This window comes from Antedon bifida, chromosome 2 (assembly GCF_963402885.1).
Source record: "Antedon bifida chromosome 2, ecAntBifi1.1, whole genome shotgun sequence".
Classification (NCBI taxonomy): Eukaryota; Metazoa; Echinodermata; class Crinoidea; order Comatulida; family Antedonidae; genus Antedon; species Antedon bifida.
Genome location: NC_136227.1, coordinates 4,593,395 through 4,608,493, shown reverse-complemented (window position 1 = coordinate 4,608,493; position 15,099 = coordinate 4,593,395). Strand labels below are relative to the sequence as shown.

The window sequence follows — 15,099 nt, the reverse complement described above, 5'->3', positions numbered from 1 at the left end:
AATCTTAAGCTTGGTTCCCACTAGCGACAACGTAACGCAACTTACGCAACGTGACGGAAGAAAATGCCCTTCCAATAATTGTGAAATCGAACCTGTGATATTTGCAGCACTGTTGCGTCGTCGGTTCCCACTTGTGATTACTTTGCGTCAATACGTCGTTGCGTTGCGTTTTAGTGGGAACCACGCTTTATGGACCAGGTTTGGTAAAACAATACTCATAATCTAGACCTTTTTTCCAAATTATGTACAAGGATGATAATTGTAAATACATTATTACGAAGAAATCAACTCACAATGGTGTTTCACACCACTCACAACTCACAAATCAATGTATGTAATCAAATGTAATGTACACAAACATGTTATTGTTTAAACATTGTTATAATACTTTTATTTCAGAAATCCATTTGTAAGCAAATAAGTAAAAACGGCAAATAATATTTTTAAATTTCGTTAAGTTGTTAGTTATTAAATCGATAAAACAAACAAAAAAAAACAACAAGAAAGATATCCAATCACACTTCAGATCCAACCTTTGACATGCAATGCTCACGTGGGGTTACGAACATTATGACCGCTAAACCCAAGTTAATCGGATTTTTTGCACTACGCGATAATGACTAAATTTTGTACAATTCTTCTCCAGTTTGTACTCTCTCTGCTTCACTTTTAAATTTAGCAGTGATTTCTTCAAATGTTCTGTTCTTTGTTTCCGGCACGAAGAAATAAGTGAATGCTGTCGTCAGGGCTAAGAAGAAAGTGAATACCAGGAACGTAAATGCTTCAATTCCTTCCTGTAAATACGCAAAAAGTTTTTATAATAATTGTAAATGTGGTGAATTTATTTATCTTTAAACAACTTTCCACGCATGCTCATAGCTTTCTACTCTTGGATAAATTGGATCATGTTTTCATGTTGTCCATTTGCATTCCAAATTTCCAACCAATAAAAACCCAGTATTTATTTTATTACGCGAATAATACATTCGCCTAGTGGTGGATGTTAAATTTTCTTTAAGTGTCTGTACCTTTGAAAGGCTTTTAAAATATTGACGTAGTTACAAACCTGCATGAATGGAAATGCAAGACCAATAATAAATGTTGACCACCAATTGCACTGAACAGCTATGCTCATGGCAGCAGGCCTTGGTCCTTGTGCCCACAGTTCCGGAACCACTACGAACGGCATAGGACCTGAGTAAAGATGCAGTTTGTCAATAATTAGATTGGACAGTAGAAGTAGGCTATAAAGACGATGGTACACAGTGATGGGTACCATTCACACCCCCCCCCCCCCCCTCTCCCAAATCTACTCATTATTCAACACAGATATGCATGACGTTAAGTATGTTACGTATAACCTCATGCATATTCATGTTTCTACATGACGTACCTTATGTCATGCATAACGTCATGCATATTCATGTTTCTACGTGACGTATGTCAAGCTTAGCATCAGGCATATTCATGTTTCTACATAACATCATGTATATTCATGTTTCTAATTGACGTATGGCATGCATAACATCATAAATATTCATGTTTCTACCAGACGTATGTCGTGCATAGCATCATGTATATACATGTTCCTACGTGGCGTATGTCATGCATAACATGCATCATAAATGTTCGTGTTTCTACCAGACGTATGTCGTGCATAATACTGTTTCTGAAAAAAATCACAATTCTCCTGGCTGGAAATACATAAAGGGGACGGGACACAACGTATGTTTATGATCCCAGTGATTGATTGTATATATGTATCCCGACTAATTGTCTACTTTTTATTTTTCTTGGCCTAGCTAACATACCTGGACCGATGGCGAATCCGATGATATAAAGATAAATGAAAGACAGTGTCACCCATTGCCATGCGTCGCCCTTAAATGATTTGAAATTTAAAACAAAACAAATCAAGATTAAAAACGTACAATCCATACCAGAAGGAAAGAACAAAAATAGGAGGTATAGTAAATAGAACTTTCCTTCCATGTTCATGTTTTTGTTCCTAGACATGAATTTTATTGATATAGTGTTATTAAATGTATTGTTATGTGTTGTATTGTATCGGATGGGATGCAAAGTCGTTGGTTCTGTGTACATGCAGTGCATATTTAAGGGCCGGGTTGGTATACTATTCGGAAACAGCAGGAGATTGTCTCCCGGTGTGCTGATGGGGGTAGACGCTGCACTGCTGGCTGCCGTGGGTCCGTAGAGGACCTACTCCAAATGTCCCAACCAGTTAAGGACGATAATAATACATTTACCTTTATCATTTGTTGCTGTAGGCTAGAGTGGCCGTATTCACAAATCACAAAAGTGACTTAAGTGACTTAAGATTTCATTAGAAGTACCGAAATGTCAATGGTATTAACATTATGAGATTTTAATATAAGGGTGTATCCTCTTAGAATAAGTGTGATTGGTAAATATGGCCACTGAATGTGAGCATGAGGCATAAACAAGCAGGGTGGAACCATTTTTGGATGGGGGTAATAAACAAGGGTGAAACTCATGACTGTACGTAATAATATAAACAAACACTATTCTATACTTACTTCCAGGCTGAGTGATAGGGTTATCATTGCAGTTATAAAAATCATAGCGGCGTATGGGTATAACATTAGCACACGGCGGCCAGTTCTATCCACTATATAAACCTAAAAATATAAGGAAAATGTGTGTACGGTGTGTTAAATGTAGTAAACGGAAAACATACTCTATTACGTCACACACATACGATTATGTCAAAAAGGTATGAAACTCGATTTGAAAACATCACCAATCTTATATACTGTCGCCGCTCGGAAATGTAAATTAAACAAATGAAATAAACTTTATTGAACAGTTCCGCCACACATATTCTACATACTCTTTGGAAATCATTTTGAATATGTATATTATTATACCACATATATGTTGTCATTGGGAGGATTGTGGATCACATGACACTATCCAATAACCACTTCATTAAACTCTTACGTCATCAAGAGTGCAATTTCGTATTATGCACAATAGATTAATGTGATGTTATAGATCTTAGGCCATGGGTTGTCGCGAATCGAAAGGACCTTTAATTTCTTCTAGAAGACAATTCAATCAGCAATACTCACCGCAACAATCGTCATTAATACATTTACAAGCCCAGTTCCAACAGTCGCCAGGGCTATTGCATCGTCTTCCATGCCCGCTTGCGTATAAATCTCAGTTGCGTAGAACATGATCTTAAAATAAAAACCATACAATACAATTATATTGGTGACCATGTCTGCCGGCAGGCCATGTCTGCCGACAGGCCATGTTTGCTGGAAGGCCATGTCTGCTGGCAGGCCATGTCTGCTAGCAGCCATGTCTGCTGACAGGCCATGTTTGCTGGAAGGCATGTCTACTGACAGGCCATGTCTGCTGGCAGGCCATGTCTGTTGACAGACCATGTCTGTTTGCAGGCCATGTCTGCCGACAGGCCATGTTTGCTGGAAGGCCATGTCTGCTGGCAGGCCATGTTTGCTGGCAGGCCATGTCTGCTGACAGGCCATGTCTGCTTGCAGGCCATGTCTGCTGACAGGCCATGTCTGCTGGCAGGCCATGTCTGCTGACAGGCCATGTCTGCTAACAGGCCATGTCTGCTGATAGGCCATGTCTGCTGACATGACATGTCTGCTGGCAGGCCATGTCTGCTTACAGGCCATGTCTGCTGACAGGCCATGTATGCTGATAGAAGACGCTGCACAACATCCACCAACGCTAGATATATTGGTGATGTCACAAAACTGTAATAAAATCTCGAGTTATCTATATATTGGACACTATTAAATAACGCGCCTGTTGTCGGTATTTTACTCTATTTCGGAGCCATTAATATTAAAAAAATGTACTTACGGCATTGATTCCAGAAAATTGTTGACCGGCATGAAGACAAACTGAAATTATTAAAGGCATTTTCCACCAGCTTTCTTTCAACCTGAGTACATCAAGCATGCTTATTTTACCGTCCTCATCCATCTCCTGACTTTTCCTGTGTTCTTCCTTCATTTCATTTATCTCAATCTCAACATTATCACATCCACGTAGCTTCTGCATAGCTTTTAAAATAAAATATTATTACTAAAGTAGGAACAGGAAACACGTTTTAAGGACTGAACCCCAAAAGGGATTGTTACATGGCGTACGGTAGAAGGGAAACAAAGAAAAAAATAGCATAAAAAAAATTAAAATAACATCATTTATTTTTAAAAGATTTTAAATGCTTGTAACGTACAGAGTATACATACGACCATAGGAATCAAGGATCCACTAGATATTCAAATAGTCAAAACTAGTTTGACACAACAAAAAAAGTGTGTTGTGCCTAAACATGGTAGTGATATTCCCAAATATGGTAGTGATATGACATCATCATGTCAATATATGGGCACATCACATGTTTTTGTCACATAAAGTGTGCCAGTGTAGACAGAGCTTAACGTATACCATGACATGTGTCGTCTTCTCAAAGGTTATACGTCATGCTTTTCGTAAAAAATGTGCATTTGCGGTTGGTTACAAAATGGACCGTGAGAGTGACCTATGTTGGTTAACAAAACTACCAGCCCAGGTGTACATTTCACGTAATCATCACAAAGTCATCTACGTATCTTTATTATCAATGCAATTATTGTATTAAAGAACAGTACAAAGTTCAGCGGCCGGAAACACGATAATAAATATAACTAGAATTTAATTCGTCACTTTGACGAATTATAGGTGATCATTTTCATAATTTTATTGACATTAATATTTTTTAAACATGCACGTATGTTAAAATACAATCAGAAAATGTTGATGTATGCCATCCTATTCGGTTATACTATAGTGCTGTGTGCTTATTATATGCCATATACATTATGTACAGTATATACTGTATATCTATATACAGTGTAGCATTGGTGAAATTACGGACACACATCATGTTCTAATTTTTCGGCACTGATGACATTATCAAAATAAACTTGTGGATAACAATATCGAAAGATAATGAATTGAGCAATAAAATATAACAATTGGAAGAAAATTTGGCACGTAGAAGGGCGGTGCGCGCTCTTTAAAAATTGTATAACTTTGACGAAAGAGATGAAAAAAATACTTTTTAACTTCAACTGGCCATATGATAACGTCACAACATCCGATAGGCTTAATTTTTATAATAATTCATATCTACATTTCACCAGCTCTCATAATAAGTTATAAACATCAAGGTCAACTTTAATTCAGAAGAGCTGTAAGGTATTCAAGTATACCTTGTAGGTGAAATTACATAACCACCGTTATTTAAATTTTAAGACGTGATGACATCATCCAAATGAAAATATTGGCAACTCATAAGTAACATAATTGGTTGAGGTAGAATATATTAAAAATTTAAAGAAAATCGATCACAGATAAGCGAGTTGCGCTCTGTTGAATATGGTGGTCCATTACAAAAGGGGAAAAAACCCTATTTTAAAAATTCATGTGGCCAAATGATGACGTCATACCATTTTGTACGTCTAATGTGTATATACATTTATATCTACAACTCATTGGCTTCCAGAATAAGTTAAACAAATTGGAGGTCATCGTGCATTCTGAAGAGTTATATTAATTTTAAAAAGGCCTTATTTTTTACTATTTTTAGCACTTTTGTACAATTAATGTGCGCATTTTGTCATTTTTAACCTGCTCGTATAGCGTTATTTTAAGTCGGAATGGACTCAAGATCGGTGAATGTACTAAGAATTGTGAGTAGAATGTGATTTATACATCAAATTTCATTTTTTACGCCTTCTAAGAATCGCGTACGCAAAAACGTGTTTTTGCGCAGTAATTTTTTGAAACACGCAAATGGCCTAATTCATGCTCTAAATTGATCAAAACTTAATTTTAAGCTTTTTAAAATCTTTGCGCGCGATTTCACGTGCATGACCTTGAGACGCGCAAGTTTTTATTTGCTAATATTTTTTACCTTAACCTGAAATTTACGTGTAGTGGATTTCATAAATATGTGATAATGAATTATGGACATATGATTGATAATTTGATTTCACAAAATGGCGTATACGTGACGTCACGGATGAGTGATCACGCTGAAAAGCTTATTATGGCTAAGTTAAAGTATTTGAAAGACATTGTGAAATTTTTGTGATCATTGTTATTCAACTTTTTGAGATAATTGTTAAACAAAAAGTGTACAGAAAGAAGAAGAAGAAGAAGAATAATAATAATAACAATAATAAAGATTTTGTACAATAACAATAGGTGATCATTTTATTCTAAATGATCACCTAACAATGCAACAAATATTATGCTACTATGGATACTAGTGCATGTAGCTCGACATTTACTATACTGAGTAAAGCTCTGTCTACACTATCAAACTATTTTGACAAAAAAAGTGTGATGTGCCCAAATATGGTAGAGATATTCCAAAATATGGTAGTGATATGACATCATCATGTCCACTCGATCACATCATATTTTTTTGTCAAATAAAGTTTGATAGTGTAGACAGAGCTTTAGTGTTAACATGAGTTTGCTGAGGTGAGATTAGAACCAAGAAGCGGAACCATTGCTTGAATTTTTCTGAAGAAAATATTCATTCATAGATTAGCAGAGAAGCTAGTGGTGCTTTTTACTGGATACATAAATAATATAAACAATATAATCAATCAATATAATCATGTATACAACTCAATCGATTTGTATTGTTATTGCTAATAATTTATTGTTTAATGAAAACTTCCCAATGTAACAATATTGTAAGAGGACACTTTCCTGCGACCATTTACCTCTATTCAGTTAACTATTGAAAAGACGCCATTTTGCAAACTGAATCCAAATTATTACCTTCCCTGGCCTTTTCTTCATCTCCTCTGTTGATAAGCAGCCATCGTGGACTTTCTGGGCAAATTAGCAATATCAAGCAGCCACCCAGACCAAACACACCGGTCAACGCAAGACAAAGTGGCCAGCCATCCATATCATTTAAAGGGTACAGTCCAAGCACCTAGAAACACAATTTCACTATTGATCAGTCACGTGTGTATTTTATCGTCTGCTTTAAGTAGCGCGCTATTTATTACAGACAACATAACATATACTTGTGCGATAATTGAAAAAAAATTATTTTACTTGAAGACTTAACAAGTTGTCTTTATTGCAATCAAAATAGTTTTGTGTTTGATTTCTAAAAACTGAAGAGTGAAGACTGAAAAGACAGAGGGCGCACACAAATCAGGTAATACGGTAAAGTCGAACTCGAGTTTTCGTATTGGTAACTTGTAACTACTATTATAGTATACCTGTGCTATTAAGATTCCAACTGTAATTGCGAGTTGATGACACGTGCCAATTGCACCTCTCAAATTGATAGGTGATATTTCAGCTAGGTAAAGTGGAACAATGGTGATAGAAATGCCAACACTGAATCCGATAACGATGCGGCCTATTATAACCATCACATAACTGTTTGCGACCTGGCTAAGCCCAAACATTAAAGAGGCTGATACGGAAAATACATTGTTAAGGATGAGGGCACCTTTACTGGAATGTAAAGAAATACACAACATGTTAAATAATATCCATGGTCAAAGTCAGAATTATGTTGTAACATATTTTTAAGGAAATTTTTTTATTATATTTTATTCAAAATGCCTTTAAAGATGTATTGTTCCCCAAAAACATGAAAAAATCAAGAATTGGGTTGGGAACACAATTCTATTTTGAGAACGAAGAGGGCGGGTTTTTGACCTCTTTGATCAAGCATCCTCTCTGTTAACACGATCACATTAAGGGCTATTTTTCTCTGAGCATCCCTGTTGTGCTTACTTAGAATTGGAAAATTATTGCTATATAACTTATATTTGCTTATGACTTTTATGTGCAGTTTTACATGGGTGAATGTTCATTTACTAATTAAACTATTTAAGCCAGAACATATGTTGTATGCGTCTTTATTTATTATTTTATGAGTTTGTTAATTGCCGCAGTCTCCGAGTAGCAAAATGAAGATTAATTAAATCAAACTTTGAATAGGTTATTTTGTAGTTTTAATAAAGTGAATCACTTCTGTAGAAAAAAAACGGAAAAATAATGTTTTCACTTACAAAATAACATGATAAATGGTTAAATTCAACCAAAAATCCTTTGGCTGGCAGCCAATTTGACCATTTTTTGCTTTAAATTCCATTTTTTCAGGTAAATACATTTTGTTTCGATCCAATTTTTGGTCGAAGTCAATAACTATTATGTGACATTAAAATGGCATATTAAAAAAAAATTTTTTTTTTAATTATTTTTTAGGGGGACAATACATCTTTAAAAATTAAGAGAGGAACAATATAACATCAATACAAAATACACACAATATAACAATGTGTTAGTCAGCATTCGAATGTGTGAAATTACTATAGTTACGTATGAAATAATAAATCAAACTCACCGTCCTAATACGTCACTTAGGTAGCCTGCGATCAAAGCTCCAAAAGCGCCACCAATGGCGTAGATAGAGACGGTTGTTGACCAAAGCCATCTCAAACTGTCTTCTGACAAGTCTTCTCCTTTTTGATCGTAATACGATAGAATGTAGAACTCTTGTGTACTCTAAATGAACAAATGAAGAAAATTACAAGTGATTACACCCAATTCTGTCGCTGTCATTAAGCTTGGTTCCCACACAACGTAACGCAACCTACGCAACGTAAGAAAATACCCTTCCAATAATTGTGTTTGCCCCCGCCTGCGTGAAATAAAACCTGTGATTTTTGCAGCATTGTTGCGTCGTCGGTTCCCACTTTTGATTACGAAATACATCACTTGCGTCAATACGTCGCTGCGTAGCGTTCTAGTGGGAACCACGCTTTAGGTAGATCGTAACGTATTACACCTAGATTCGTAGCTAGATGACTATCAATAGTCAGTTAAGATCTACCTAGGGACAGCTACAGAATCGAGCGTTTTTTGTAAACTTGATTAATATTTAAATATTTTACTTTAGGCCTACTTCTAAACTACTACTTTTAAATCAAATTCCTTCGATTTTTAATACATATCTTTTTGAAATACAAAAAGCATTGTAGCGAATAATTATTTTTCTAACGTAAACCATCAACTTGGTCGCAGTTGTCTCTCCGTCGAAATGAGTTCAGATCCTACAAAAGCTGATTTTATTAATCTTGTGCTCTTTTTTGTTTACATTGGAAAACATATTGAATTGCTTGAATTTTTTTTTTTGGCCGTACCAAAAATCAAGGTGTTTCATAATAATAAAATTTCTTAAACTACAGTAAGTTAAGCTTTGCCTGCAGTATCAAATGTTATGTGACAACAAAATGTGATTTTCCCATACTGTATATGGACATGCTGATATATATCATATCACAACCATATTTGGGCATATCACTACCATATTTGAGCACTTTATTGTCACAACAAATTTGATAGTGTAGACAGAGCTTAAGTAGGTCTACAAATATTTTCTTAATTTTCTTTTTCATAATTTAAATAAAAACTTTTGTAATTACATTTGAAATTCCAGTTAGGACACCTGTGTTATAACCGAACTGGAATGAAGATCCAACTGTGACGGCCAACGTTGACAAGAACAGCCATAACGTGAGGCGTCCCTACGAAAATAAACATGTAAAAATATACATTATTATTATAGTGTGAATGCAAATTATAAACAAACAACTCTACAACGTTGTGCAAATTTGTTTAGGAATCAGAAACTTTAATTTATTTGAATAAGGTAATTCAATTTTGCATTTAATTGCATTTCCTTTGTATGCTTAAATTGATACGAAAATGTATTTTTGACACAGCGAAGTTTTATATAGTACAGTGTGGTGTTTGATTTAAGATACAGTGCTGTTCCGTACTATCTGTCTACACTATCAAACTATTTTGACAAAGAAAGTGTGATACACCCAAATATGGCAGTGATATGACATCATCATGTCCATATGGGCACATCACGTACTTTCTCCAGTGTCATTTAATAGTGAACACGGTTTAATGTACAAGGATACAAATAAGTAAAACATTGATGCACATGTTAATAAATAAGTAATGTTTTCGAAAATGAAGGCAAAAGCCCTGACAGATGTTGGGAAACATCTTTAGTTGGGTGAGCCTCGACAGAAAGAAAACAAATAAAAAAGAAAAGAAATGCATTGAAGAAAATAATAATATAAATTTCATAATCTAAAATATGAATAACAGAAAAAAAAATAAAATCTGTTGGTACTGCAGATCGAGTCATGACCGACTAATATATATTTAATAAGTAGAAAAGGTGTATTTTTTAATTTTGAGAGAAGTATCTTTGGGGAAGCAGATTTTAGGATGGAGGATGGTAGGTTGTTCCAAAGGGTGGGTCCAAAGTATCGAATGTTATGTTGAAAAGAATTTGTTCTATGGGAAGGTATTGATAATTTATTTTTAGTACGTGTGTGATGGGAATGAAAGAATGAATTAGAAGTAAATATAGATGGTAAGGAAGGATGTTATTTAAGGCAGAGTAGACAAATATGGTTTGTTGAATTAAATTATTATCGTTAAGTTTAATGAGATTAAGATTTTAAAATAAATGAGAGAAATGGGAAAGCGGCGGCTCGCCAGATATAATTATGATAGTCTTCTTTTGGAGAGTATGCACATTTTTAAGGTTTGTGGGGTATGTGTTTCACCAAACAATATTACAATAACTCAAATAGGAAGAATAGAGCAATACAGGATGCGTAGGATATTAGGGGGTAAATAAGAAGATAAACGAAAAATAATACCAAGGCTTTTGGAAATTTTGTTTTCAATTACACTAATGTGGTTTTCCACGTCAGGCCAGAGTCAAGATGGACACCTAAGAATTTAGCTGATTGAACAGAGGGGATGTTTATATTTTCTATGGTAATATTTTATAGTGATAGGTCAACATTATTTAACTTCTGCATTCTCACTCCTAAGACGATCACAGTAGACGATCTAAAAATACCATTATAGGTTTTGTATTATATTTTAAATTTAGAGAAATTATACACTTACAAAGCATTGTGATCGTACTGCACCGTTTTTATTTTGATAATAAATAATAAATATAAATACATAATATAAAATATCAATACTGAGAGATTTTTTAACCATTTGTGATTGACCAATAACATTCTTTTTTTGTCATCTTTCGTGGGAATCACCCACCTTTCTTGTAATTTCTTCTCATTTTCATTAACATGACTTAACAGGTATTTCTGAACTTATTCATTTACAAACCAATGTATAATAGTATAAATAATTCTGTCATTCTTAAAACGATATAGATACATATTTGGCATAAAGGTAAATAGACTATACAGATGAAGCTATAATAGAACTATTGGTAAAATAATTAGTGAAAAAATACATTATACATATTGTATATTTAAAATTGTACTGTACAGATAAATGAAAATATTGCATATATTAAAACAAAGAATGAAATAAAATCAAGGTAAGTTCTCTAAAATGCTAGTTTTTACATGTTTCCATTTTTGTCTGCTTTCATAAAATTGCATCCGTATTCATTAGTAATTAAGGATTTCAATTCAAATGCAAACAAATTCCATATCACTTTATGTTTTTTCGGTTTTTCTAATTGCATCCGTCCAGACTCCGGTAAATGGAAGTGCATACCACTCTATTATATGTATCCCATTGAATATACTGTAAATACAAGCCTACTCAATTTAGAAGAACACATAGTTTTAAGAGGTTTATCAGACTTTTATGTAGAAACGTTAACAGATGTGGTGCACATCAACATTATTTTAGGTCGACATCCAATAAATGTAGCAGAAATTAAAAAACAACAATTGTTGGAAAATAGGTATACTACAACTAATGGAAAATCAATATATTTTGAAACATGGTTACGTTCTGGATGTAAAGTAATTAATGATATTATAGTAAATAACAGAATAATAGCACCTGATGTCTTAATACCCATCCTATCCAAAAACAACAACAAAATGGTCTAATAGAATATATGTTGCTTATTAATGCCATACCTATTGAATGGAAAGAATTTATAGCGAGAAACCAATACGATGACGAACAAGTGAACACAATTAAGAAATCCTTGTTAGAGAACAATAGTCAATTTTATTATAGGCATTTTGTAAATGAAATTGCTACCTATCCCATTGCAGAAGCAAAATTGGAAGTAGTGTTTAATAATGCTGAACTAGATTGGTACGGTATGAAGTATGGACAAATAAAATACACAACTTTAATCACATAAATAAAATTGCACAATTTAACTTTAAATTACTACACAACATTTTACCTTGTAAAAAAAGGCTTAAAGATTGGAAAATAGTAGAAAACAATATATGTGACAGGTGTAAAAAAGAAATTGAATGTGAATTACATATATGCTAGTTGAATGTACAGTAATTCAAAATGTATGGCTTAAATTTAATGACCTCATAATTAAGTGTTTTCCAACAGAAGGTACTATCAATTGGTATTAAATAATAACAGGTACACGAAACATAGTTGTAAATGAACTTATTTCATTATTCACATTTTGCATTACAAATCATGCATTTTGGAAAAATTAGAAAAACCGAAAAAACATAAAGTGATATGGAATTTGTTTGCATTTGAATTGAAATCCTTAATTACAAATAAATACGGATGCAATTTTATGAAAGCAGACCAATAACATTCTTAGATAAATCTTACTTGATTGTCTTCAGCAGGGGTGAACGAATTCGAACCAGTCATGGTTATGTTTTAACCAGCTCACTCCTTACCCTATGTACTCGTTTACGTAAGTGATATTTATAATTATATAAAATTACTATGGATCAACAAATTATGAATTATCTGGTTGATTATTAACAAAACTGGGTCCAAAGGTAGGCTTTACACACCCAGTCTTTATCACGCACATAGATACGTCAATCATGAATAGGCGGTTAACCTTACAAACGTAACCTAGTATAGTATTATTGTTTACTAATACGAGTCATAATTAATATTGTATTCCTTCTCTGACCCACTGCCCATATCCCATCCTCCAACAACATCAACACTTACGCCATAGATAACCCTTAAGATTTTTCAATACAGTCTCAGCACAATCTATGTATTTAGGGGATATTTTCCTGTGAAATACTATAGTATACGAGGGGACATGCATGTTTTAACCCACAGTCAACCCAGAAAACACCTCTATTTAGTAAGGGGTAAATTTGTTTTGCCCCGAAGTGGTGCCAGTCTAAATAGGTAATCTCAACATTAAAGTTCTGCCTTTAGTGCGCTTTATTATACAAATCTAAATTTAACTTGAACAAAAACACTTGTTCAAACAAACTTATGACTACTTGAAATGTAGGCCTACACTTAAACCGGCTAAGTCGAAGTAAAGGTTTGATAAACTGGCTTTACTATAACATTTTGCTTTAGTAATTTGTTTCGTTTATTATTCCACAATAATAACTTGTTTCAATTATAACTCCTCCAACATATACAACAATTTTTCTTATTTCATTATGCTCATCATTGTCATTTTATATATAAAAAAAATTGTTTTATTATTTGTATAACAGTCACCAGGTGTGCTACTGATGTATTGTCATAATCTGTTGTTACCTGGTTCATTAAAAATAAACACACGACTGGGAATTATGTATTTATAAATGTATTAGATAAATGTTATTTATTTATGATAATGATTCTATCATTAATTATTTTTGTAACACTTGAAAGTGTCTAGAATAGTGGCTTACGTGATGTAAATGAACTTAGTAATGACAGTCACCTCTGCAACTCTAGTAGACTTTACTACGTATAGTCGTTCGATCGTTTGTTTACCTAGATACATGAATTCCATATTGCAATGACAGTTCACATGATCCATCGCGTCGCGATTGATCAAAATACTTTGCGCTTACTTCATGTGCGTTGCGTCCAGCGCAAATGAGTTTACCAATCACAAGTGACAGTTTGAACGATCCATCGCGTCGTGATTTGTCAATTTACCGGTACTTACGATGGACTGACGTCCAAGTAGGAACCAGGCTTTAATGTATAAAATGTGAACAAATGGCAGAATGTAATTAAACATTAAGAAGAAAGATGGGATACATCAGTCGGTCTGTCTCAACTTATACTGTACATTTTGGTTTAAACTTTGACATTTGCTTTGACCTTTGAGACCGTTTACTTCCTGTATGTTAATTTACATTATTACATTATATAACATTACTCTTAATCTTTTACGACGAGAATTCAGTCTCATAAGAGAAATAAAAATTAGTAAAAGATATTAGTGATTCTTGATTATGGATTATTGATAGCGCCTCATAGCATGTCACTAACTTGTCATTCACTATAGGCTTACGTGATCAAAATGATAACATATGGACATTAAACCTGACATCACGTGTTTCTGTATGATGTTCCCCTAGTATATCGATGCTTACCTTTTGACCAATTTCTTGCTGGCTCGTGTAAACCCGGCCGCCGGGCGTTACGTTTGGTTGAACAAATGAATTACTACCTTTTCGCTCTCTAAGGCCAACGTAAGTGTACCCATCCGTAGACATGTTTTTTTAGCGTTGGGTATAATACAGTTGTAACTTGCAACGTATTAAGATACAATAGTATCTTTATGACACCTTTGATTAAATATTATATGATCGTTATCGGATTCGGAAGCAATGTATCAGCCGTGGGCCATGCTTTGGAAGCATGTTGTGCGCTATGTCTAGTCGCCATCGTTACATTTTGCCCGTTTGTGATATGGCATAGGCCTATCTAAAAATCTGACATGATTCAATTCATTTCAATTCAACTTTTATTTCGGGACAAACTATCCATATGAAACATAAACAGTGCACGTTAAATAACTTGGTACACTATTCGAAAAGAGTAGGGGGTCGTCTCCCAGTGTGCTGCTGGCTGCCGTGGGTCCGTGGTGGGCCTAATCCAAATTTCCTCAGTTTCCAGTTAAGCTTGAGGATAAATATAAATACCTTTACCTTTACCTTTATACACAAACAAAAGAAAAAAAACACATTGGATTCTGTAACAACCATCAATAAA

The 15,099-nt window shown here is 34.1% G+C and overlaps 1 protein-coding gene across 1 annotated transcript; it reads right to left on the bottom strand.

Annotated features, from left to right (window-relative positions):
- Nucleotides 1-484: 484 nt before the first annotated feature.
- Nucleotides 485-14,660, bottom strand: LOC144834743 (solute carrier family 2, facilitated glucose transporter member 5-like). The gene is made up of 11 exons (XM_078689653.1): nucleotides 14,478-14,660; nucleotides 9,537-9,638; nucleotides 8,456-8,616; nucleotides 7,317-7,557; nucleotides 6,862-7,021; nucleotides 3,880-4,082; nucleotides 3,114-3,224; nucleotides 2,559-2,660; nucleotides 1,812-1,881; nucleotides 1,067-1,194; nucleotides 485-794 (listed from the first exon to the last, which is right to left on the bottom strand). The coding sequence occupies exons 1-11, from the start codon at nucleotides 14,598-14,600 to the stop codon at nucleotides 621-623; spliced, it is 1,575 nt and encodes a 524-aa protein (XP_078545779.1). The 5' UTR covers nucleotides 14,601-14,660; the 3' UTR covers nucleotides 485-620.
- Between the last annotated feature and the right edge of the window lie 439 nt (nucleotides 14,661-15,099).

What these genes read in the sequence shown, in the direction of transcription:
- LOC144834743 (XM_078689653.1), bottom strand. Translation starts at nt 14,600, where the DNA reads ATGTCTACGGATGGGTACACTTACGTTGGCCTTAGAGAGCGAAAAGGT. An exon ending in TATTAATGACGATTGTTGCG is followed by an intron (nt 2,661 to 3,113) that starts GTGAGTATTGCT and finishes TTATATTTTTAG; the next exon opens with GTTTATATAGTGGATAGAAC. An exon ending in TTGCATTTCCATTCATGCAG is followed by an intron (nt 795 to 1,066) that starts GTTTGTAACTAC and finishes GCGTATTTACAG; the next exon opens with GAAGGAATTGAAGCATTTAC.